At 39.0% G+C, this 24242-nt stretch overlaps 1 protein-coding gene and 1 non-coding gene across 5 annotated transcripts in view; one reads left to right on the top strand and one right to left on the bottom strand.

Annotated features, from left to right (window-relative positions):
- The window catches only part of NTN4 (netrin 4), a 122954-nt gene that overhangs the window by 71431 nt on the left and 27281 nt on the right, over positions 1-24242 (top strand). For all 4 annotated transcript variants that reach the window (XM_065937126.1, XM_065937121.1, XM_065937118.1 and 1 more), the window contains exon 5: positions 922-1110. In XM_065937126.1, the coding sequence (XP_065793198.1) occupies positions 922-1110 (189 nt within the window). The remainder of the gene's footprint in view (positions 1-921; positions 1111-24242) is intronic.
- Positions 18878-18984, bottom strand: LOC136156589 (U6 spliceosomal RNA). The gene has a single exon (XR_010661084.1). It is a non-coding gene; the product is annotated as a U6 spliceosomal RNA (small nuclear RNA).

Below are 24242 nucleotides of genomic sequence, written 5' to 3'. Positions count from 1 at the left end.
AATTAAGGTCTCTCTAGGGGACCACGTCATACTCACCAGTACAATAACTGAAGAACAGTACTTCATGAAAGGCAAATTAATCTATCTGCCAAGTTACTAACCCCTGTACACCAGAAGGTTCCTTCTAGGTTTGAAGGAAGGTGGGAGGGAGAGAAGGATGAAAGAGAAGGAAGAAAGGAAAGAAACTACTGAGGGCCAGAGGAAACAGGGTGAATAGGGATGGGGAGACTAGAGTTCTTAATATATAAACCTTCTTACACTGTTTTGACTCCTGTATTGTGAAAAGGTATACTATCCAAAAAACTAAATTTTAAAACAATGAAGTACAGTTGATTTACAATGTTGTGTTAATTCCTGCAGAGTGATTCAATTATACATACATAGGGCTTCCTAGGTGGCATTAGTGGTAAAGAACTCTGCCAGTGCATAAGAGAGACAGGTTTGATCCCCGTGTCGGGAAGAACCTCTGGAGGAGGGAATGGCAACCCATCCCAGTATTCTTTCCTGGGGAATCCCATGGACAGAGGAACCTGGCGGGCTACAGTCTTTAAGGGACAAAAGAGTCGGACTTCACACATACACACACACCACGCATGTATTCTTTTTTCCATATTCTTTTCCATTATGACTTATCACAGTTTACTGAATGTAGTTCCCTGTGCTATTACAGTAGCACCTCATTGTTTCTCCATTCTGTATGTAATAGTTTGCGTCTGCTCACTGCAAACCCCCGTCTATCCTTTCTCCTTCTTCACACCCCCTTGGCGACCACAAGTCTGTTTTCCAATTATGAATCTGAAAAAAAATAATTATTTAAAAAAATAAACAGTCAGCTTACCCTACTCGTAACTGCCTGAACACTAGAGACACTGTCATTTTACTTTTAATTCTTTGTTTTCCTCTGGTCCTTCTTTCCCCCAGCCTGCAAGTGCAATGGACATGCTGACGCCTGTCACTTTGACATTAGTGTGTGGGAGGCATCAGGGAATCGTAGTGGTGGCGTCTGCAATGACTGTCAGCACAACACAGAAGGCCAGCACTGCCAGCGATGTAAGCCGGGCTTCTACCGGGACCTCCGAAGACCCTTCTCTGCCCCAGATGCTTGCAAATGTAAGTAAGCTCATGTTTATGGGGGAAGAGTTTGATTTTTACAAAAGAGGTGACACTCCATCCTTCATTTGCTCACCCAAGGGAGAGAGGTCATGAAATTCTCAGACAGTCCACTCATACACATCAATTAACTTCATTGACAAGGGGTAAAAATTGTCAGGTGGGCTCAGTACAATAGCCATAAAAGCAATCTCCTTACTCACTCTCCTTGAAGTAAAATCGTCTCCTGTAGCACAGTATTTTGGAAAACAAGATGACTAATGACAGAGAAAAAAGAGGGATGAAGAGGAAGCTATATTTAAGATTATCTTCAGCTCAGTTCAGTCGGTCAGTCGTGTCCAACTCTTTGCGACCCCATGAACTGCAGCATGCCAGGTTTCCCTGTCCATTACCAACTCCCAGAGCTTGCTCAAACTTCTGTCCATCAACTTGGTGATGCCATCCAACCATCTCATCCTCTGTCTTCCCCTTCTCCTCCTGTGTTCAATCTTTCCCAGCATCAGGGTCTTTTCCAATAAGTCAGCTCTTCTCACTACGTGGCCAAAGTATTGGAGTTTCAGCTTCAGCATCAGTCCCTCCAATGAACACCCAGGACTTATCTCCTTCAGGATGGACTGGTTGGATCTTCTTGCAGTCCAAGGGACTCTCAAGAGGCTTCTCCACCACCACAGTTCAAAAGCATTAATTCTTTGGCGCTCAGATTATCTTAAGACCAAATATATGAGTAGGACACAGACAATAATGGACTCAAATTGATGAAATAAAGAGTGATTATCTGCACTTGGGTCATTCTTGTTTTCATCTCTGCAGTGAACTTGAACACCTGAAAAATGACAGGTTTTGGTTCCACTGTGAATGCAATCTGTTTGACTCTGCTCTAAGGTACCATGATATCATAAATGAATTTAGAACATAACAACAATTCCTTACATTCTCCCCAAATACTAAACTATTAAAGAATGGGTTCTGCTTTTTGTTGGCATAAATCCAATAAGAGGTTTTTTTTTCAAAGAAAGATTATAATTTTCAAAAATCTGCCCAGTTAATGAGACATTCTCTGAAACATGACTATGAAGGATGTAGACAGAGCTTAAGTAAAAGTCCAGTGTGGATGAATAGTTCCTCTAACTACATGAGCATTTACATGTCTATTGACTCAGAGATGACTAGATCACAGAAACCACTCAAGACTGTTAATGGAGATGAATGATCATGCCCTTCCTTTTCCCACTAAGGACTCTACGTTCTAGGTAAAAAAACAGAGACAGGAAAGGAACAATACAATGGGAAACAATCATTTAAAATCTTGAGTTTGTTTTTAATTTAAAGGAAAAATTCTGTTACTCTTGAAGAAATAGTTTTGACATAAGGCAGGAGATATTTACATGAAATATGAGTGGGCTTACTTGTTACAGGCTTTTTCTCTTAGATAATGAAGGTAGAACGTGGAACAACTCACTTCCAACACTGAGCCCCAAGTTTTGATTTACATCACAATATTTCTCCAAGAATTGTTTTACTCCTGCTTCTTTCTGTACTCAGTTCAGTTCAGTTCAGTCACTCAGTCATGTCCGACTCTTCGAGACCCCATGGACTGCAGCTCGCCAGGCTTCCCTGTCCCTCACCAACTCCTGGAGTTTACTGAAATTCATGTCCCTTGAGTCAGTGATACCATCCAACCATCTCATCCTCTGTTGTCCCCTTCTCCTCCCGCCTTCAATCTTTCCCAGCATCAGGGTCTTTTCTAATGAGTCAGTTCTTCACATCAGGTGGCCAGAGTATTGGAGTTTCAGCTTCAGCATTAGTCTTTCCAATGAATATTCAGGACTGATTTCCTTTAGGATGGATTGGTTGGATCTCCTTGCAGTCCAAGGGACTCTCAAGAGTCTTCTCCAACATCACAGTTCAAAAGCATCAATTCTTTGGTGCTCAGCTTTCTTTATAGTCCAACTCTCACATCCATCCATGACTACTGGAAAAACCGTAGCCTTGACTAGACGGACCTTTGTTGGTTTATTTGACCTGAGGCCAAACTGTGGTGGAGGTAATGAAAAGGTCCCATGCACGCACTGCTATACTCAGTGCCCCGAACCCTGCAGCAGGCCGCCGCCGACCCATGCCTCCACCAGAGACTCCTGGACACTTATGGGCAAGTCTGGGTTAGTCTCTTGTGGGGTCACTGCTCCTTTCTCCTGGGTCCATGCAAGATTCTGTTTGTGCCCTTCACGTGTCTGCTTCCCCAGTCCTGTGTAAGTTCTAGCGACTCTATGGTGGGTTAATGGCAACCTCCTCCAAAAGGGCTTATGCCATACCCAGCTCTACTGCATCCAGAGTAGATGCAGTACTGCCTCCCTTCTACATGCCCCAACCATCAGACTTTCCTTTTAGTAGGATTCAAACAGATGTAGAATAGACACTTACCTGCCCCTACAGCTGTGGATGTAGCTCAATGCTGGCTCTTGACGGTCTTTGGACGCCAATGTCTTTCTACTCACAAGGCTGTAATGAGAGCTTTATAACCTAAAATATGTGGGGTTTAGCGGGTTGCTTGTTGTATAGTAAGTCCTGAAGAAATGAAAAACTAGTATAAATTGTTGTCCTATAAGATCTACTCTTTATTGACTAAAAATACCTTATATCAAAAATAATTACTTCTTTAAAATCCATAGTACCTTAGGGACTAACATGTAGTTTCCTTAACTCTGTGTGCTCACTGAAGGGTCTGCTTGTGAAATTTTTCAGTCTAGAACATATTCAGCTCTAACACCATTTTGTATAGGATATATTTAAATAGATATGTGTATGGGGGTATTTCACATCTTCAGACCACTAGTAAAAATGTCTAAAAGTAAGAATGTATGGACTAACAAGCAGATAAAACAGGAAATTAGTTTACTGCCTTGCATAGCAACGGACAACATTTTCAGAAAGATACTGTTATAGGGATTGCATTGAATATGTAGATTGCTTTGGGTAGTATAGTCATTTTCACAATATTGATTCTTCCCATCCCAAAACACGTTATATCTCTCCTTCTGTGTCATCTTTGGTTTCTTTCACCAGTGTTTTATAGTTTTCTGAGTACAGGTCCTTTACTTCTTTAGATAGGTTTATTCCTAGGTATTTTATTCTTTTTGATGCAATGGTAAATGAGATTGTTTCCTTAATTTGTCTTTTTGATCTTTTACTGTTAGTGTGTAGGAATGCAAAAGATTTCTGTGCATTAATTTTGTATCCTGCAACTTTACCAAATTCATTAATTAGCTCTAGTAGTTTTCTGGTAGTAACTTTAGGATTTTCTATGTATAGTATCATGTTATCTGCAAACAGTGGCATTTCTACTTATTTTTCAATTTGTATAGCTTTTTGCACTATTGATAGAATGTAAGTTGATACAGTCAGTATGAAGCACATTATGAAGATTCCTTAAAAAACTAAACATAGAACTACCATATGACCCAGCAGTTCTACTCCTGGGCATATACCCAAAGAAAACCATAATTCAAAAAGACATAGGCACCCCCATGTTCACTGCAGCACTATTCACAATAGCCAGGACATGGAAACAACCCAAACATCTACCAACAGAGGAATGGATAAAGGAGATGAGGTACATATATACAATGAAATGTTACTCAGTCATCAAAAGGAATGAAATTGGGTCATTTGGAGAGATGTGGATGGACCTAGAAACTGTCATATAGAGTGAAGTCAGTCAGTCAGAGAAAAGCAGCTATTGTATATTAACACATATATGTGGAATCTAGAAAAATGGTATAGATGATCTTATTTGCAAAGCAGAAATAGAGACATAGACATAGAGAACAAATATATGGATTCCAAACGGGGAAGAGGGTGGGATGAACTGGGAGGCTGGGACAGACATATATACACTGTTAATACTATATATAAAACACATAATGAGAACATTTTATAGCACAGGGAACGCTACCCAGTGCTCTGTGGTGGCCTAAATGGGGAGGAAGTCCAAAACCAGAGGGGCTCTGTATGCGTACAGCTGATCCACTTTGCTGTACAGCAGAGCTAACACAACATTGTAAAGCAACTATGCTCCAATAAAAACTAATAAAAATAAATAAACTTAATAAATGAAATATATAGTATATATGTTAGAAGATGGTAAGTGCTATTAATAATATCACCAAAGAAGTATAAATCAAACAAGAAGGATCCGAGGTGCCAGGGGTTTGGAATGAGGAGTGACAAGATGCAGTATTATTTTTCACTTTCATTATTTAAGAAATAATTGGCATATAGCACTATATGAGTTTAAGATGTACAGCATAATCATTTGGTATATGTATAATTGTGAAATGGTCCCACAGTAAGTTTAGTTAACCTCTATCACCTCACATAATTATAATTTTTTCCTTATGATGAAAACTTTTACTCTCTTAGCAACTTTCACGTATACAGTATGGTATTAACTGTAGTTATGCTGTATATTATATCCCCAAAACTTATTTATCTTATAACTGGAAGTTTGTTGTTGTTGCTTTTTTTTTTTTTTTTTTTTTTTACCATCTTCACCTATTTTGCCCTAACAACCCCTCATTCCCCACCTCTAGAAACCACCAATCTGTTCTCTATTCCTGTAAGTTTGGTTTTTTAGCTTCTCACTGATATGTGAGAACATAGACAAGATGCAGTATTGAATGAGGATAGGCCTCATCACTAAGAAGGTGAGACTTGAGCAAAGAATGGAAGATAGTAAAAAAGTTGGCCAAATATTTAAATGCAGAAGAAAATCTAAGTAGATGGAATACTCAGAGTGAATGTCCTCAGACAGGAAGGTGCTTAATGTGTCAAAATGCAAACAAGGAGGTCAGTGTGGCTGCATCAGAATGGGATTTGGGGGGAAGCAGGCGATGAGACCAGAAGTATGAGGCAAATAATGTGGGCCTGTAGGTCACTGAAAGCACGGCAGCTTTTACTTGGAGTGAAATGATGAACCAGCACAGATATTTGAACAGAAAAGTGGTATAATATGACTTACTTTCCAAAGATTCATTCTTGTGTTGAACAAAGGCGGCTCAATTCAAGTTTAGTTGCAGTCAACAAGTAAACCAGTGATTCTCAAAATGTCTGGTTCCTGGACCATCAGCATCATCTGGGAATGTGTTAGAAATGCAAGTTCTCAGACTGCAACCCAAGCCAGCTGCATCAGATTTTGGGGTGGAGGCCAGAAATCTGAATTTTACAAGCCTGCCAGGTGATTCTGACGCAAGCAGTTTGAGAAACACTGGTCTAGATGAAGACTCTGCAAAATTTACTTACATTGATTAAAACAAACCCAGTTTCTAATATCTAACTAACATTTAAGCATCTACTCTGATCCCCCAGAGGAGGAAATGGTGGCCCACTCCAATACTCTTGCCTGGAAAATCCCATGGACCGTGGAGCCTGGTGGGCTACCGTCCATGGGGTCATAAAGAGTCGGACATGACTGAATGACTTCACTTTCACTTTCACTGTTCTAGTATGACTTCCCAGGTGGCTCAGTGGTTAAGAATCCATCTGTCAATGCAAGAGACACAGGAGACACGGGTTTGATTCCTGGGTTGGGAAGATTCTCCTGGAGTAGGAAATGGCAACCCACTCCAGTATTCTTGCCTGGAAAATTCCATGGACGTAGGAGCCTGGTGGGCTACAGTCCATGGCATCGCAAAGGATCAGACACGACTGAATGAGCATGCATGCACATGTTCTAGTATAGCAAATGGCTAGTCACTTTCATTAGAGCAACGAGCAGAAGATTTGTAAGAAGAGAGAAAGAAAACTTTGAAACATTGATTAGGACTAGATTTTAGAGGGCCTTGTATGCTAGCCTAAAAATTTTGGGTATTAATTTTCTAGGGTACTGGGAGCCATTGCAGTGATTAATCTGGAAAGTTTCATATACTTCCAATATATTTTACTAATATGATGTTCAGATTAATTGGAAAGCACTGCATATTTTAAATTGCATTTTACTTTACTAGTCATAATTTAAATTCTTCAGCTTTTCAAAACTGTAAGATGAGTAACTGTATAAAAGATTGAAACAGGGATAATATTTTTTAATGTCTAAGTCTTACCGCATAGAGTCAGACACAACTGAGCAACTGAACTGAACTGAAGTCTTACCAATAAAGAGAGAAATAGAAAAGGCTTATTGGCCAACTTGGAGCCAAAATAAACACCTTTTGTTTTGTTACTATTCTGTGTTCAAGTTACTGCTCATATTCTTACAAAATGTAAAAAGGTTGTGCCAGCTCTAGCTCTTTAAATACTAGAGGGCTCATGGTTTCAGAGTTTTATAAAGAGATCATGAAAGAGAAGATTATTTAAAAAGTTATCCCACTACTTATATAGCTCTTCTGGGGACCTTTGCCGAAAAGGCTTTATAGGTTTTGGTCTCCAAGTTACAGTTCTATAAAAACATCAGCAACTTGTGAGAATGTAGCTAAGACTAACAAACACATAACTTTTTATTATTTTTTAGTCCATGAAAATGTCTATAGAGACAATATTTTCCATAATATACTGTTTGATTTCCAAGGTCAACAGACTTGAAGCAAAATTAGAACATTTTAAAAATTTTCCCTTTCATTCAACAAAATCTTATTGAGTATTACTATGTACTAAGTGTGCTCATTACTAGGAATTATAACAGTGAGCAAGAGAGACAGTCTTTTTTTTTTTTTTTTTGAGACACAGTCTTTTCACAGAACTTATGTGTGCATAAATATATATGTATGTATGTGTGTGTGTGTGTGTGTATAGGCAACTAGTGATATATATGTGTGTGTTAAATCACACCAGTGTGGCCAGTACTGTTTAGAGTATACAGGAGAGATCATAGGAGGGGCAATGAACAAGAGTTGATTTTTTGACTTAAGATCTAAGACCTGAAGTTTAATAGGAGTCAATATAACATGGATAAAGGATATTCCCAGCAGTGAGAACAACCAGTGCTGAAAAGGAACAGAAGGAAGAAAGACTATAGCATATTCAAACAACTGGAAAAATTTTAGAATACTTCAGTTCAGTTCAGTCGCTCAGTCGTGTCCGACTCTTAGTGACCCCGTGAACCGCAGCACGCCAGGCCTCCCTGTCCATCACCAACTCCCAGAGTTCACCCAAACCCATGTCCATTGAGTCGGTGATGCCATCCATCTCATCCTCTGTAGTCCCCTTCTCCTTCTGCCCTCAATCTTTCCCAGCATCAGGGTCTTTTCCAATGAGTCAGTTCTTCACATCAGGTGGCCAAAGTACTGGAGTTTCAGCTTCAACATCAGTCCTTCCAATGAACACCCAGGACTGATCTCCTTTAGGATCGACTGGTTGGATCTCCTTGCAGTCCAAGGGACGCTCAAGAGTCTTCTCCAACACCACAGCTCAAAAGCATCGATTCTTTGGTGCTCAGCTTTCTTTATAGTCCAACTCTCACATCCATACATGGCTACTGGAAAAACCACAGCCTTGACTACATGGACCTTACAGAGGGAAAAAAAGAGGGGGAGCACGGCAGAGGAGCGTGAGGATGAGAGAAGAGAAGTAGAGAAGATGGGTGGTTGGCTGGAGGTGCCCTCATCTTGGATACTTCCATCAGTGGGATGGTGTGGGTTGAACTATCCACAAGCAGGTGATAGTCAGTCAATAAGTACCATTTAATATAATTACCGGACCCTACCAATGGATATTTATAGGCAATGTCAAAGTGTCAGAAGACTAAAGGTACCAAAGCTATTTCAATGAAACTTCCATGCACAGCACAGTAATGACATTCCAGAACAAAACAAAACATTGTAAGATAATTGTAACACATTTTTCTGGATTAGTTTCTGAACCCCTTAAATTATCATAGTATTCCCTTACATCTGGAGTCCTGAATGACTTGAAGCTAGAAACTACCATAATAATTCATACTGCTAATCACTCCTAATTCAAAATATTTACACCATATAAGTATGGTGCAATGAATAGGGGAATTATGAAAATAACTGGGACCAATTTAGTCCTTTTAGTATAATTTGTAGGAGTTAAATGGATTAGTATGGAAGATCTATATTTCCTTTTTTCCTTCTCCAGACATGCCCTCAATCCTGGGTAGACTGCCTGAGGAAGGCATATCTCCATTCATGTTATGACTATTCCAGCATATGTTTGGGATACAGATGCATGTGTCCACTTCCCAAGCATGGCTTTTCTTAACTGGCACCTTCTTCCAGGTTATGACACTAGTTCTTCCCTTCCCTTTTCTGAATCAGGAGTAGACTCCACCAGTTATTAGCATATCCTATTTTTCTCCCTTTCAAGTATTTTCCATAATATGCTGTTTGGTTGGCAACATGTTTGGAAACATTTTCATTTTTATTTAGTAATATTTCATATTATTAACTCCCTCTTTAGCAGATGTGTCTCCATATCACCTTTAGATTTACCAAGGCTGAGAATTAAGTTTATGACAAATATGTTAATGTACGTAACATTTATCAAGTACCTACAGTGCACCACAAGCTTCCCAAGTGGCTCTAGTGGTAAAGAACCTGCCTGCCAATGCAGGAGACATAAGAGATGCAAGTTTGGTCCCTGAGTTGGGAAGATCCCCTGAAGGAGGGCACAGCCCACTCCAGTATTCTTGTCTGGAGAATCTATGGGCAGAGGAGCCTGGAGAGCTACAGTCCACGGGGCCACAAAAAGCCAGACACGACTGAAGGGACTTAGCACACACACAGCACAGTGCACCATATTTCATGCTGAGTGCTGATAGAGAATCATTATGGCTAAAACTTTTCTGCCCAGTGGGTCCCACTTTACTTTTTTTTCCCCACTTTACTTTTATATGAGGAAGGTCATATCAAGAAAACAAGTGGACATTTGAAAAAAAAAATTAAACTATCTCAGTGTGTGGCTTCATCAACATGTATAGTGTTATTCAAAATAACAATGTATTTATTCTACTGTGCTTTCCAAAGCAGAAAAGTAACCTGATGCTCAGTGTGTGGTCCAAAGACCAGCTGCATTGGGATCATCCAGTTGCTGATGAACCTCTGATCCCCACCCCAGACCTACTGAATCCAACACGTACTTTACCAAAACTCTCAGGTGATTATATTTCAAGTTTGAGAGTGGGGAAAATACTTTTCATCAAGGGTTAAATGCATTTAGCACTTATTCTACAGTTAATTTTTTTTAGTTAGCTATGATTCCTGAGCGTTCAAATTAACCAAAGCTTGCATCTCTCTTGGTATGCATATAGACTTAGATTTTTAATGAATTACATAGAGGTTTACTGATGAAAAGGATGGAAATCTGGATACATGTGTTTCTATGATATGGCGTTTTCCAAAGTTTGATTCATGAAACACTAACTCCAGAGGATGTTAATAGAAATTAGATATAGGGAAATTTTTCTACAGCCTTCAGATTCAGGAAATGATGAATTAGTCAAACGTTTCTTTGCCTAAAGATTTCTCAGAGCCTTTAAATGACAGTGTTCATGATAAAACTCCTATATAGCTTTGAAAGTATGTCTCCCAAATTTAACCAGAGAATGCTTTTCTTATGGAGTCTCTTTCAGGACAAGTGTTCTAAGAACACATTGGAAATATTGCATTGTATAGTGGCCTTATCTATATGAAGAGTCACTTACAAAGGTATATCCTAGAAGATTCCTTTTCTATGTTTGTTCCTCATTTTCAAGTGCTAGAGCCAGAGCCTACACCTGTACGTTAAGGAGAAAATAAACTTTATATTTCTAGCAGTTAAATGATCACAAGTTCAGTTCAGTTCATTTGCTTGGTTGTGTCTCACTCTTTGAGACCCCATGGACTGCAGCACACCAGGCCTCCCTCTCCATCACCAACTCATGTCCATTGAGTCGGTGATGCCATCCAACCATCTCATCCTCTGTTGTCCCCTTCTCCTCCCACCTTCAATCTTTCCCAGCATCAGGGTCTTTTCAAATGAGTCAGTTCTTCGCATCAGGTGGCCAGGGTATTGGAGTTTCAGCTTTAGCATCAGTCCTTCCAATGAATATTCAGGACTGATTTCCTTTAGGATGGACTAGTTGGATCTCCTTGAAGTCCAAGGGACTCTCAAGAGTCTTCTCCAACACCACAGTTCAAAAGCATCAATTCTTTGGCAGTCAACTTTCTTTATAGTCCAACTCTCACATCCATACATGACTACTGGAAAAACCATAGCCTTGACTCTAGATGGACCTTTGATGGCAAAGTAATTTCTCTGCTTTTTAATATGCTGTCTAGGTTGGTCATAACTTTTCTTCCAAGGAGTGTCTTTTAATTTCATGGCTGCAGTCACCATCGGCAGTGGTTTTGGAGCGCCCCCCAAATAAAGCCTCTCACTGTTTCCACTGTTTCCCCATCTATTTGCCATGAAGTTATGGGACCGGATGCCATGATCTTAGTTTTCTGAGTGTTGAGTTTTAAGCCAACTTTTTCACTCTCCTCTTTCACTTTCATCAAGAGGCTATTTATTCTTTGCTTTCTGCCATAAGGGTGGTGTCATCTGCATATCTGAGGTTAGTGATATTTTTCCCAGCACTCTTGATTCCAGCTTGTGGTTCATCCAGTCCAGCATTTTGCATGATGTACTCTGCATATAAGTTAAATAGCAAGGTGACAATATACAGCCTTGATGCACTCCTTTCCCTATTTGGAACCAGTCTGTTGTTCTATGTCCGGTTCTGTTTCTTCCTGACTTGCATATAGATTTCTCAAGAGGCAGGTCAGGTATTCCCATCTCTTTAATAATTTTCCACAGTTTGTTGTGATCACAGTGTCAAAGGCTTTGGTGTATTCAATAAAACAGAAATTGATGTTTTTCTGGAGCTCTCTTGCTTTTTCTATGATCCGATGGGTTTTGGCAATTTGATCTCTGGTTCCTCTGCCTTTTCTAAATCCAGCTTGAACATCTGGAAGTTCACAGTTCATGTACTGTTGAAGTCTGGCTTGGAGAATTTTGAGCATCACTTTGCTAGTGTGCGAGATGAATGCAATTGTGTGTTAGTTTGAGCATTCTTTGGCATTACTTTTCTTTGGGATTGGAATGAAAACTGACCTTTTCCAGTCCTGTGGCCATTGCTGAGTTTTCCAAATTTGCTGGCATAGTGAGAGCAGCACTTTCACAGCATCATCTTTCAGGATTTGAAATAGCTCAACTGGAATTCCATCACCTCCACTAGCTCTGTTCATAGTGATGCTTCCTAAGGCCCACTTGACTTCACATTCCAGGATGTCTTTCTCTAGGTGAGTGATTACACATCGGGATTATCTGGGTCATTAAGACCTTTTTTATACAGTTCTTCTGTGTATTCTTACTGCCTCTTCTTAATCTCTTCTGTTTCTGTTAGATCCTTGCCATTTCTGTCCTTTATTGAGCCCATCTTTGCACGAAATGTTCCCTTGGTATCTCTAATTTTCTTGAAGGGATCTCTAGTCTTTCCCATTCTATTGTTTTCCTTTATTTCTTTGCATTGATCACTGAGGAAGGCTTTCTTATCTTTCTTTGCTATTCTTTGGAACTCTGCATTCAAGTGGGTATATCTTTCCTTTTCTCCTTTGCCTTTTGCTTCTCTTCTTTTCACAACTATTTGTAAGGCCTCCTCAGACAACTTTTTCACCTTGTTGCATTTCTTTTTCTTGAGGATGGTCTTGATCACTGCCTCCTTACAATGTCATGAACCTCTGTCCATAGTTCTTCAGGCACTCTGTCACATCTAATCTCTTGACTCTATTTGTCACTTCCACTGTATAATCTTAAGGGATTTGATTTAGATCATACCTGAATGGTCTAGTGGTTTTCCCTACTTTCTTCAATTTAAGTCTGCATTTGGCAATAAGCAGTTCATGATCTGAGCCACAGTCAGCTCCTGGTCTTGTTTTTGCTGACTCTATAGAGCTTCTCCATCTTTGGCTGCAAAGAATATAATCAATCTGATTTCAGTATTGACCATCTGGTGATGTCCATGTGTAGAGTCTTCTCTTGTGTTGTTGGAAGAGGGTGTTTGCTATGACCAGTGCATTCTCTTGGCAAAACTCTGTTAGCCTTTGCGGCACTTCCTTCTGTACTCCAAGGCCAAATTTGCCTGCTACTCCAGGTATCTCTTGATTTCCTACTTTTGCATTCCAGTCCCCTGTAATGAAAAGGACATCTTTTTTTGGGCGTTAGCTCTAAAAGGTCTTGTAGGTCTTCATAAAACCATTCAACTTCAGCTTCTTCAGCAGTACTGATTGTGGCATAGACTTGTATTACTGTGATATTGAAAGGTTTGCCTTGGAAGTGAACAGAGATCATTCTGTTGTTTTTGAGATTGCATCCAAGTACTGCATTTCGGACTCTTTTGTTGACTGTGATGGCTACTCCATTTCTTCTAAGGAATTCTTGACCACAGTAGTAGATATAATGGTCATCTGAGTTAAATTCACCCATTACACAGTCCATTTTAGTTTGCAGATTCCTAAAATGTTGATGGTCACTCTTGACATCTCCTGTTTGACTACTTCTAATTTGCCTTGATTCATGGACCTAACATTCCAGGTTCCTATACAGTATTGCTCTTTAATATTAATTGGATGGCCATCAATGATGTATCAAAATGCTTCTGTCCTGTATTTCCTAGCTTATGTCTTTTCAGGAGTTGGAACTATTGAAAACCTGAAACAGCAGGCCAAAGTTTATTAGAAGTGTGAAAATCAGAGTGCGGTTTAGCCGAAGAAACACTCATTGAGTGTCTCCCCTACAGTAGGCACTGTGGTAAGCACTGGATCTTTAAAGATGAAGAGGTCTTCCCTAAACGATCTTATATCCTCGATGGGGAGAAATTTATTATAATAGATCCTTTCAATACACTGTGGTGCAGTGATGATGTAATAGTAGTAGCTGACGTTTGAGTGCCTGCTCTTTTCTGTTCACTGTTCAAAGGGTTGTATAAGTATTAACTCATTTATCTTTCACAAAAACACTTTCATGTAGGTAATATTATTGTCCCTTATTATATGAAGAAAATGCAATGAAAGTGATACATGAAGGGCCTTAAGGGGGCCCTTGAGGGTCGTGTGAGGGCATAAGGGGAGACTTCCTTTAAGATATGTCTTCAATATTTCTTTGGTGACTGTTTTTATTTTTCCCTCTTAAAGTGCCAAAACACAAAGTTTGTCCTACTTTCTAATCAATGATTGCCTCTGTTGCCTTTAATGAGGTGATCTGGAAAAGGTAATGAATTGATGTTATTCCTCCTCACAGAATCTACTGTACGTTTAATAGAACATTTACCTGGGCACATTAGTTCATTTAACAAATAATGGTAATGTTGCTCTTGGGACTCTATTCACAGTTAGGTAACTAATTCCCTGCCAGATAAGCCAAGGACTTACTGGTCCCATGGATGTTCTAGGCTCTTTTTCCCTCCTAACAAACACCATGCTAAACACTATGGTCCTTGTGTGTACACTTTTAGTTACTGGCCATAAATTCACCAAACCTGAATAAACAGGGCCCTGAGCCAACTCTACTAGCCAATAGATTTATTCCTGTGAGAAATTAAATCATCTCAAGTCTCACTTCCTCTTTATTTTAACCTTAACTAGAATCACCTGTGGGACTCAAATAATCAACTACACATTTTCATAGCCAAGAAATCACTTCTGAGGATTTTAGAGATGTTGTTTGTTTTTTTAAAAACTAGAAGGGATCACTGAAACTGAATTTATTTCTACAACTTAGAAAAAAAATTTATTTAAGGACTGTGCATTTAAGGTCTGCAAACACAAGGGACACTGTGAATCTCTCCAGCTGAATTTATGGTTGAGAACAAAATGGAGGCACAAACTAGTTGTTAAGATACAGGAGAAATCTATCACTGTGTACTGAGACATGGTGGAGGAATTCTGTCTTTGTTCTAAAACAGCAGTTTCTTCTAGAGTAACTCACTTGAAATCCTTAAAGACACTAATGTGGCTTTGGTAGCCTGTAACCTCGATAGATTTTCCTATGGCAGGCCTATTAAAAATATGAGAATAACCCTACTAGACAGCGGTGTGCTGGCTTTTTAGCAGGGAGGAAGCCCTGATTTGCAGCGCTGGTCAGTTTCTACGATTTAAATATTCCCATGGTGACCAATTTCAAGCTACCAGGTTTTTTTTTTAAGTTAGACACTCGGATGCTAAATCAAAAGTAGGATGGTTTCTTCCCTTGGAACAAAGTCTTGCCTCCGCTCCCACAGTACCCTTATCTCATCTCAAGCACTGTTGCTGTCTAGTTACTGGTTCCCAAACCTGGATGTGGATCAGAATCACTTGGCGGGAGGTATGGGGGGAAGGAGATACATGTATACTTTAGAGCTGATTCATTTTTCTGTACAATAGAAACCAACACAGCATTGTAGAGCAACTATATACCCCAACAAAAATTCATCAGAAATTTAAAAAAGAATCACTTGCCATGGCTTGTTGAAATATGAAATCCCAGAGTCCTGCCCTCGGTCTATTGAGTCAGAATCTCCAACAGGAGTGGCGACAGAAATTTGTGGCATCATTGGTGATTCTGATTCAGCCTTCTGGTCTCCAGGTTAGCGTGTGATAGCACTGCACATGCTATTCCTATTTCTAGGATGAACTCTGTTCACTTTCATTCTTGGACCAAAGGTTTTGAGCTAATTATAACTTAGTCTACTCACTGAATTAGCTATATCTCTGGTGGAAAATTCTAAAGGATTACTAAAACTCTGGCTAGACATGTTTTCCTAACTCAATTATAGATATGAATGCTGATAAGCACTCGTTCAGTTATTTTCTCCCACTTAAGAATCTCTAACTCAGAATCTCTGTCTTTCTCCAAGAAAATTTCTGGCAGAATTCTAGGATGTCTGTTTTTCATATAACAATTTCAAAATAAATACCTAGCAATTCCATTCAGACACCCCCCCATTCATAGTATACAGATTTATTTATCATAAATACCTCATACTTTAAAGTAAATTCTTGTAATGAGACTGGAATTTATAATAAAATTCGCTTACCACCACATTGACAATTTACGTTTACTTCTATATTACATATTCCAGAAGTAGCATTAAACTATTATAAGTATACTATGTTGGTATTTAAATGATTACTGAATCCAGTACTTCATGAAGTCCCATCCTTCCCCCTTCTTTGTTCTTTTAACACCACAAGATATGGTAAATGTTCGATGGGTGGGAAACTGATTACATGTGGAATCTGACATGTGGACTGACAGCTAGTCCATGACATTTTTCTATAGAAAATTTCCCTTACTTTAGTGGGACATGTGGTTTAAAACAGATGTTTGAAGAAATGCTTTGTAGAACAGCATTAGTTCTCTTTTTGGGAAACAGTTACTTTACAATAAATGAATTGACTTTTATGTCAAGATATATTTTTACCTATTGCACACTCTCTTTCCACCTTTAAAGAAAAATCAGCGAATGGAAAAGAAAGTAGAACTCATTCTCTGTCAAACTAAACAACCGCTTGAAAAACTGACATGCCCTTCCTTCCTCCCTGGTGGGACAAAATAAATGTAGTCAACAGCCTTTAGCAGAGAGTGAATAAAAATAAACTTAGTCCCTCTGCCCTAAACCCCAAGCCAAATGTTTACTGAGATACTGTCTGGTTACTTGGTTACCATCACCCTATGTAGCCAACTATCTTTGTAAAGAATAAGTTTTATCATCCATTCAAATCTCTCTTTTGTTTCTTCTTGCCTTTTTTTTTTTTTCTTCTGGCTTAGATGAAAACTGTTCAGCTGATAGAAATACAAGTGCCTTGAATGGGAACTATCTTGCCACAGATCATCTTTCCATCCTTCACAGTCATATTCAGACATCACCTTCTCATCATGGTCCCAAGAAGATTCACAAGAATCAACCTCTGCTTGTACCCCTATTTAACAAGTATTTCATTCTACCTCTGGCATAGTTATTGTTTACCTTCAAATTGTCTTTGAAGTAAAACTGTTAATCAAATCCAGACTACCTTACCACAGTATTACCTTCTATTTTTCATTCTTGTGCCTGTATTCCTTCCAGTCCATCTCAGAAAAGAATTGTTCCCCAAGGGTACTGACATATATTCCAGGAGTAGCTTAGTGGGTTTTTTCTTTGAAATTGTCATTTTAGCAAAGTCACATGAGTTTATCTTATGTTGTATAAACAACACAGACATCTTTGTTTTATTTTGGAAGCAACTGTGAATGATTCTAGCATAGAATCAATATGAAGTAACTGTTTTTGAAAATGAAACTTTAAATAGAACAGTGACTTGGCAATAAGAGTTGGGAAACTTTAATCTTAGTTTTTAAAAAATCTAGGATGTAAAACTAGAATGTTAAGTAGTCAAAGAGATAGATAAAATGCATATATATATATATAGTAATAATCATACTAGGACTATCCTTTAAAAGATTAAATAACATTAAAATTCACTGTCAAAAGGAGCTATTTTATGAACTGATAAATATAAAAGTCAGTCAAATTTGGGAAGAGAAATGGGAGAGGTTATTTGTTGTTGTTCAGTCAGCCAGGTCCAACTCTTTACGACCCCATGGGCTGCAGCACACCAAGCTTTGCTGTCCTTCACACCATTGCCCAGAGCTTGCTCAAACCTATGTACATCGAGTTGGTGATGCCATCCAACCATCTCATCCTCTATCATCCCCTTCTCCTCCTGCCTTCCATCTTTCCGAGCCTCAGGGTCTTTCCTAATGAGTCAGCTCTTAGCATCAGGTGGACAAAGTATTGCAGCTTCAGCTTCAGCATCAGTCCTTCCAGTGAACATTTAGGACTGATTTCCTTTAGGAATGAACTGGTTTGATATCCTTGCTGTCCAAGGGACTCTCAAGAGTTTTCTCCAACACCACAGTTCAAAAGCATTAATTCTCCAATGCTCAGCCTTCTTTATGGTTCAGCTCTCACATCCATACATGACTACTAGAAAAACCATAGCTTTGACTAGACAGACCTTTGTTGGCAAAGTAATATCTCTGCATTTTAATATACTGTCTAGGTTTACCATGGCTTTTCTTCCAAGGAGCAAGCATCTTTTAATTTCATGGCTGCAGTCACCATCTGCAGTGAGCTTGGAGCCCAAGAAAATAAAGTCTGTCACTGTTTTCATTGTTTCCTCATCTATTTGCCATGAAATGATGGGACCAGATGCCATTATCTTAGTTTTTTGAATGTTTAGTTTTAAGCCAGCTTTTTCACTCTCCTCTTTCACCTTCATCAAGAGGCTCTTTAGTTCTTCTTTGCTTTCTGTCATAAGGGTGGTGTCATCTACATATCTGAGGTTATTGATATTTCTCCTGGCAACCTTGAATTCAGCTTGTGCTTCATCCAGTCCAGCATTTTGTATGATGTACTGTACATATAAGTTAAATAAGAAGGGTGACAATATACAGCCTTTTTTTTTTTTTTTTTTTTTAGAAAGAACTGTTTTTAATTTTTTTGAGAAACCTCCATACTATTTTCTGTAGTGGCTATACCAATTTACAGTCTCACCAAGAGTGCGCAAGGCTTCCCTTTTCTTCATGTTCTCACCAGCACTGGGTGTTTGCTGTCTTTTGGATGATAACCATTCCTACGGGTGTGAGGTAGTATCTTATGGTGGTTTTGATTTGCATTTCCCTGATTATTAGTGATGTTGAGTGTCTACCCATTTGTCTTTTTCCATTTGTCTGTCTTCTTTAAAAGAGCATCTGTTCAGATCCTCTGTCCATTAAAAATATGGAACGCTTCACGAATTTGCGTGTCATCCTTGTGCAGGGGCCATGCTAATCTTCTCTGTATCGTTCCAATTTTAGTATATGTGCTGCCGAAGCGAGCACCAATATACAGCCTTGAAGTACTCCTTTCCCAATTTGGAACCAGTCCGTTGTTCTCTAAAATGTCTATAGGACAATTCACTGAATAAATGAATAGTATGCTATTTTGCATTTGATGAGAAGAAGCATTAAATAATCAAGCAAACAATGATAAAATATTTAAACTCTCAGAAAACCTAGACAAAATTAGAGAGGCTATAAAGAAGAGAACTAGCATTTGTTGAGTGGCTACTATAGGTCAGACACTGTGCTGGGCAGTTTACATAAGTTTCCCCATTTAGCAACATTTATGAGTTGGATGGTATCTATTGTATTTCATAAATGAGGATATCAAGGCTTAAATTGACTATATAATTTGTCTTAAGTTCACACAACTGATCAGCACAGAGATTTGAACTCAGGTTTATCTGGTCCCAAAGACTTTGATCCAAAGACCTGTTAAGATCCAAAGAACTTGATTCCACACCACATTGTGACCTAGTTGATGAAAACAAAAGGAGTAAGCAGAGGCAGATAGAATCAGAAATTATGTATGTATACTTATATTCTTGGACCTTAAGAACTGTATTTATCTTAAACTTAGTATAACAAAGGTGAAAGTAAATGGAGAGAGCTTCAAATAAACCAACAAAAGAATCAGGAAAAGAGATACTAATAAATAAACATGGAAGAGAATAAATATTCTCAGATCAATGAGGAAACTGCTCAGGGAGAATACAACAGCTTTTTCCATATACTTGCAGAGTATAAAGGTACATAAGTGCAAGTGGCTCAGTCGTGTCTGGACTCTTTGCGACCTCACGTACTATATAGTCCATGGAATTCTCCAGGCCAGAATACTAGAGTGGGTAGCCTTTCCCTTCTTCAGGGGATCTTCCCAACCCAGGGATCGAACCCAGGTTTTCCACATTGCAGGTGGATTCTTTACCAGCTTTCATAGGGAATGGCAAAAAAGAACTGAATTTCCTAGAACAAAGAGTCATAATTAGATATAATTGGTTGAAAGTGAGGAAAGGAATTTCAGATTGATTAATGTGAAAAAGAAGTTTTGCTGCCAGTGAGAGGATTTATGGGTAGGGAATGTCTCCCACAGAGTTAGAATAAAGAACTTTTCTTACAAATAATAAATAATATTACTTGACTGAGTGACTCATTCAGTGCAGGAAGCAGTCACACTCATGCAGGGAACAGCTTTGCTCTAGGAAGATTCTCTTCTATTTGGCCATTTCCATTGTTTATGAATTTATTCTGCTTGTTCTGTTTCTAATATCTTAATGTTACTAAAACCTGTAAAAGAAATAGTGTGAGCCTTTTAGGAGGTTCTTGAAAACATAAAATAATCTCCTGGTTGATGCTCACTGAGAGGCACATTCATTCAATAGAGATTGATTAAGTCCTAAAAATGGGTCAGTCATGGTCCTAGGTTTTGGGGAATACAGAGATGAAAAGACATGGCCTCTACCTTCTAGGCCTTCACAATATCCTATAGAGATGGCAGTGAGGTGAAAAATCATAATGAAATTACACTAGAGGCCAGAAGACCATCAATCATAAGGAAACATTTATTAACTGACTATAATTAACCCATTTTTAAAAAACTCAACACAGATTTACCCAGTGCCTAACATATGACTGGTCTATCCTCTTCATGGTACAAACAACAAAACAAGAGTCCCTAACTCCATGTGAAAAAGCTATAAATAAATTTACCCAAGTAAATATGTAAATTAAAAGCCGCACTAAGGAAAAAGACCACATTAAGTATTAAGAAGGAAGGGGTACCATGACAGTCTAGCAGGGGCTGTAAATGGGGTCCATCGGGATTCTTTCTTCAAAGGAAAAAGGAGTTAGAGATGGCTCAGTGGATGGTACCTGAGTGGACTGGGAATACAGAAGGCTGTCTTCAACAAAAAGATAATGGTGTATAATCTAACCAAATTCTCCAAATACAGTGTCCAAAACTGTACCAAAAAGTTTTGCCACAGTAAAATTTGTCTATATACCCAAAAGTACTTCCTCCAATTTTAACTAAAGTAGCAACCCAGGAATATAAAATCAGCTATTTAGTTCTCTAAGATCTCTTAGATATACCCAGAAATAAATAGGAACTGGCTCAGTTACAACTAGTAAACAGGAAAGGAATGATACAGAAATCAAACTGAGGGTCTGAGCAGTGGTCATATAGTAAACCATTACAAATAAACAGCCTGGGGACTTCTCTGGCAATCCAGTGGTTAAGATTCTGCAGGGGACATTACAGGGGGTAAAGACTGACCCTTGGTGGGGGAACTAAGATCCCGAATACTGCAAAGCATGGCCAAAAATAAATACACAAATAAATAAATAAAATAAGAATTCAGTGGGATTATATCCAAACAATTCAATTCCAAAAATAAATAAATAAATAAAGGGCATGACTTTTGTATTTATTTGCATTACTCATTTAAAAGCTTATAGAAGACAGATAGGAAATATACTTAAATACCTTCGATTTATTTTTAAAAGTCATTCAATAGAGGCAAGAATGGATAGATCTCAGGCACACATGAATCTCTATCTTTTGTGTGGGATGTACAATTCAGGAGACTTTGCATTTTAGTAACTGGTAGGCAAATCTTAATTTAGATTATTTTCTTATTAAGTTTATTCTAGAGTAATTTTTTAATATAACATATACCTTGAATACTGTGGAACTAGCCATCTTTGAATACAATGTGTATAACACTTAAAAAGTGAATAGAAACATGCTCCTTAGGAGAATAAAGGGGTAAAACATATTTTCTTTGAGTAAAGTTAGTGTGCAATTTTATTTTTATTTTTTATAGCTATCCATTCACTAGCAAAAAAAAAAAAAATAGTTGATAGTAGAAGGAAAGGAGAAAATAATGTCGAAAAAATAGACAACTTCATTTTATCTAACGCTTAACTTCACACTTAATATAGTAATGACAGTTCATACTGTCTCCTGTTTGGAGCTGCATCTCAAAGTCATTTCCTGTTCCTTCTAAGAACCTTGGCAAGAAGCTGGGCAACGTTTGAAATGGCTTTGATATTAGAAATTCCCCACCAGAAATTCTGTAGGGCCTTGGCCTTTTCAGGAGGAAACAATGTCGGGAGGCTAGAAGGCGCTGCTGAAGGCAGTGCTGAGCAGTGGTGAAAAGGCTCCATGGGCAGCTTCTTTCCCGGCTAAGAGCCTTGACCTTGGAGTTCTGTTTTTAGAAAAGCTAAATCAGGAGCAAATACATCCAGGATATTTTGCTCCCAGTGTAGCTTTTAGTAACCAAAAGCTAGAGCCATCAGGCAATACTAAGAAGTCCTGACAATTTTAAAAAAAGTGAGATGCAAAACTCAGCAGGTGGTTTCTGGGGTTCCCAAGATCATTCCCATATTTGGCATCCTGGATCACTCTTTGAGTGAATGATATGCAGACTCATTGAGCTGCAGTGAAGGTGGGAATAAAGATGAAAAGGCAGCAGTGGTTGCCACCAAAGGCTTTAGCAGTCCCATCAGAATAAAGGAAGCCATAGCTCTTCCATTATGTTCCTGGCCATTCTGTATCCATGTTGATGTGCTTATTATGTTCATGCAGATTGTCAGCTGTGACTCTTGTCCTATATTCCATTGCAGGGTATCTCCTTATAAGCAGCAGGACAGTAGATAATACCCTACTTTTTCTCAACATACTTTGATCCACAAAATAAGAGTAATAGCTGATTAATTTTCTTTTAAGCAGAGAAGGGAACATGTAACAGGGCGAGTAACCTATAGGGCTTAGATTAATTCTATAGGACTTCAGTTCAGTTCAGTTCAGTCGCTCAATCGTGTCTGACTCTTTGCAACCCCATGAATCGCAGCATGCCAGACCTCCCTGTCCATCACCAACTCCCGGAGTTTACTCAAACTCATGTTCATCGAGTTGGTGATGCCATCCAACCATCTCATCCTCTGTCATCCCCTTCTCCTTCTGCCTCCAATTCCTCCCAGCATCAGGGTCTTTTCCAATGAGTCAACTCTTCACATGAGGTGGCCAAAGTATTGGAGTTTCAGCTTCAGCATCTGTCCTTCCAATGAACACCCAGGACTTATCTCCTTCAGGATGGACTGGCTGGATATCCTTGCAGTCCAAGGGACTCTCAAGAGTCTTCTCCAACACCACAGTTCAAAAGCATCAATTTTTTGGCGCTCAGCTTTCTTCACAGTCCAACTCTCACATCCATACATGACCACTGGAAAAACCATAGCCTTGACTAGACGGACCTTTGTTGGCAAAGTAATGTCTCTGCGTTTTAATATGCTATCTAGATTGGTCATAACTTTTCTTCCAAGGAGTGTCTTTTAATTTCATAGCTGCAATCACCATCTGCAGCGATTTTGAAGCCCCCAAAAATGAAGTCTGACACTGTTTCCACTGTTTCCTCATCTATTTGCCATGAAGTGATGGGATCAGATGCCATGATATTAGTTTTCTGAATGTTGAGCTTTAAACCAACTTTTTCGCTTTCCTCTTTCACTTTCATTAAGAGGCTCTTTAGTTCCTCTTCACTTTCTGCCATAAGGGTGGTGTCATCTGCATGTCTGAGGTTATTGATATTTCTCCTAGCAATCTTGATTCCAGCTTGTGCTTCCTTCAGGCCAGCGTTTCTCATGATGTACTCTGCATATAAGTTAAATAAGCAGGGTGACAATATACAGCCTTGACATACTCCTTTTCCTATTTGGAACCAGTCTGTTGTTCCATGTCCAGTTCTAACTGCTGCTTCCTGACCTGCATACAGGTGTCTCAAGAGGCAGGTCAGGAGGTCTGGTATTCCCATCTCTTTCAGAATTTTCCAGTTTATTGTGATCCACACAGTCAAAGGCTTTGGCATAGTCAATAAAGCAGAAATAGATGTTTTTCTGCAACTCTCTTGCTTTTTTGATGATCCAGCAGATGTTGGCAATTTGATCTCTGGTTCCTCTACCTTTTCTAAATCCAGCTTGAACATCTGGAAGTTCATGGTTCACGTATTGCTGAAGCCTGGCTTGGAGAATTTTGAGCACTACTCTACTAGCTTGTGAGATGAATGCAATTGTGCGGTAGTTTGAGCATTCTTTGGGATTGCCTTTCTTTGGGATTGGAATGAAAACTGACGTTTTCTAGTCCTGTGGCCACTGCTGAGTTTTCCAAATTTGCTGGCATATTGAGTGCAGCCCCTTCACAGCATCATCTTTCAGGATTTGAAATAGCTCAACTGGAATTCCATCACCTCCACTAGCTCTGT

This window comes from Muntiacus reevesi, chromosome 1 (assembly GCF_963930625.1).
Source record: "Muntiacus reevesi chromosome 1, mMunRee1.1, whole genome shotgun sequence".
In the NCBI taxonomy this organism is placed as follows: domain Eukaryota; kingdom Metazoa; phylum Chordata; class Mammalia; order Artiodactyla; family Cervidae; genus Muntiacus; species Muntiacus reevesi.
The sequence above is the reverse complement of the archived record's forward strand: the minus strand, read 5'-3'. Positions and strand labels throughout refer to the sequence as shown.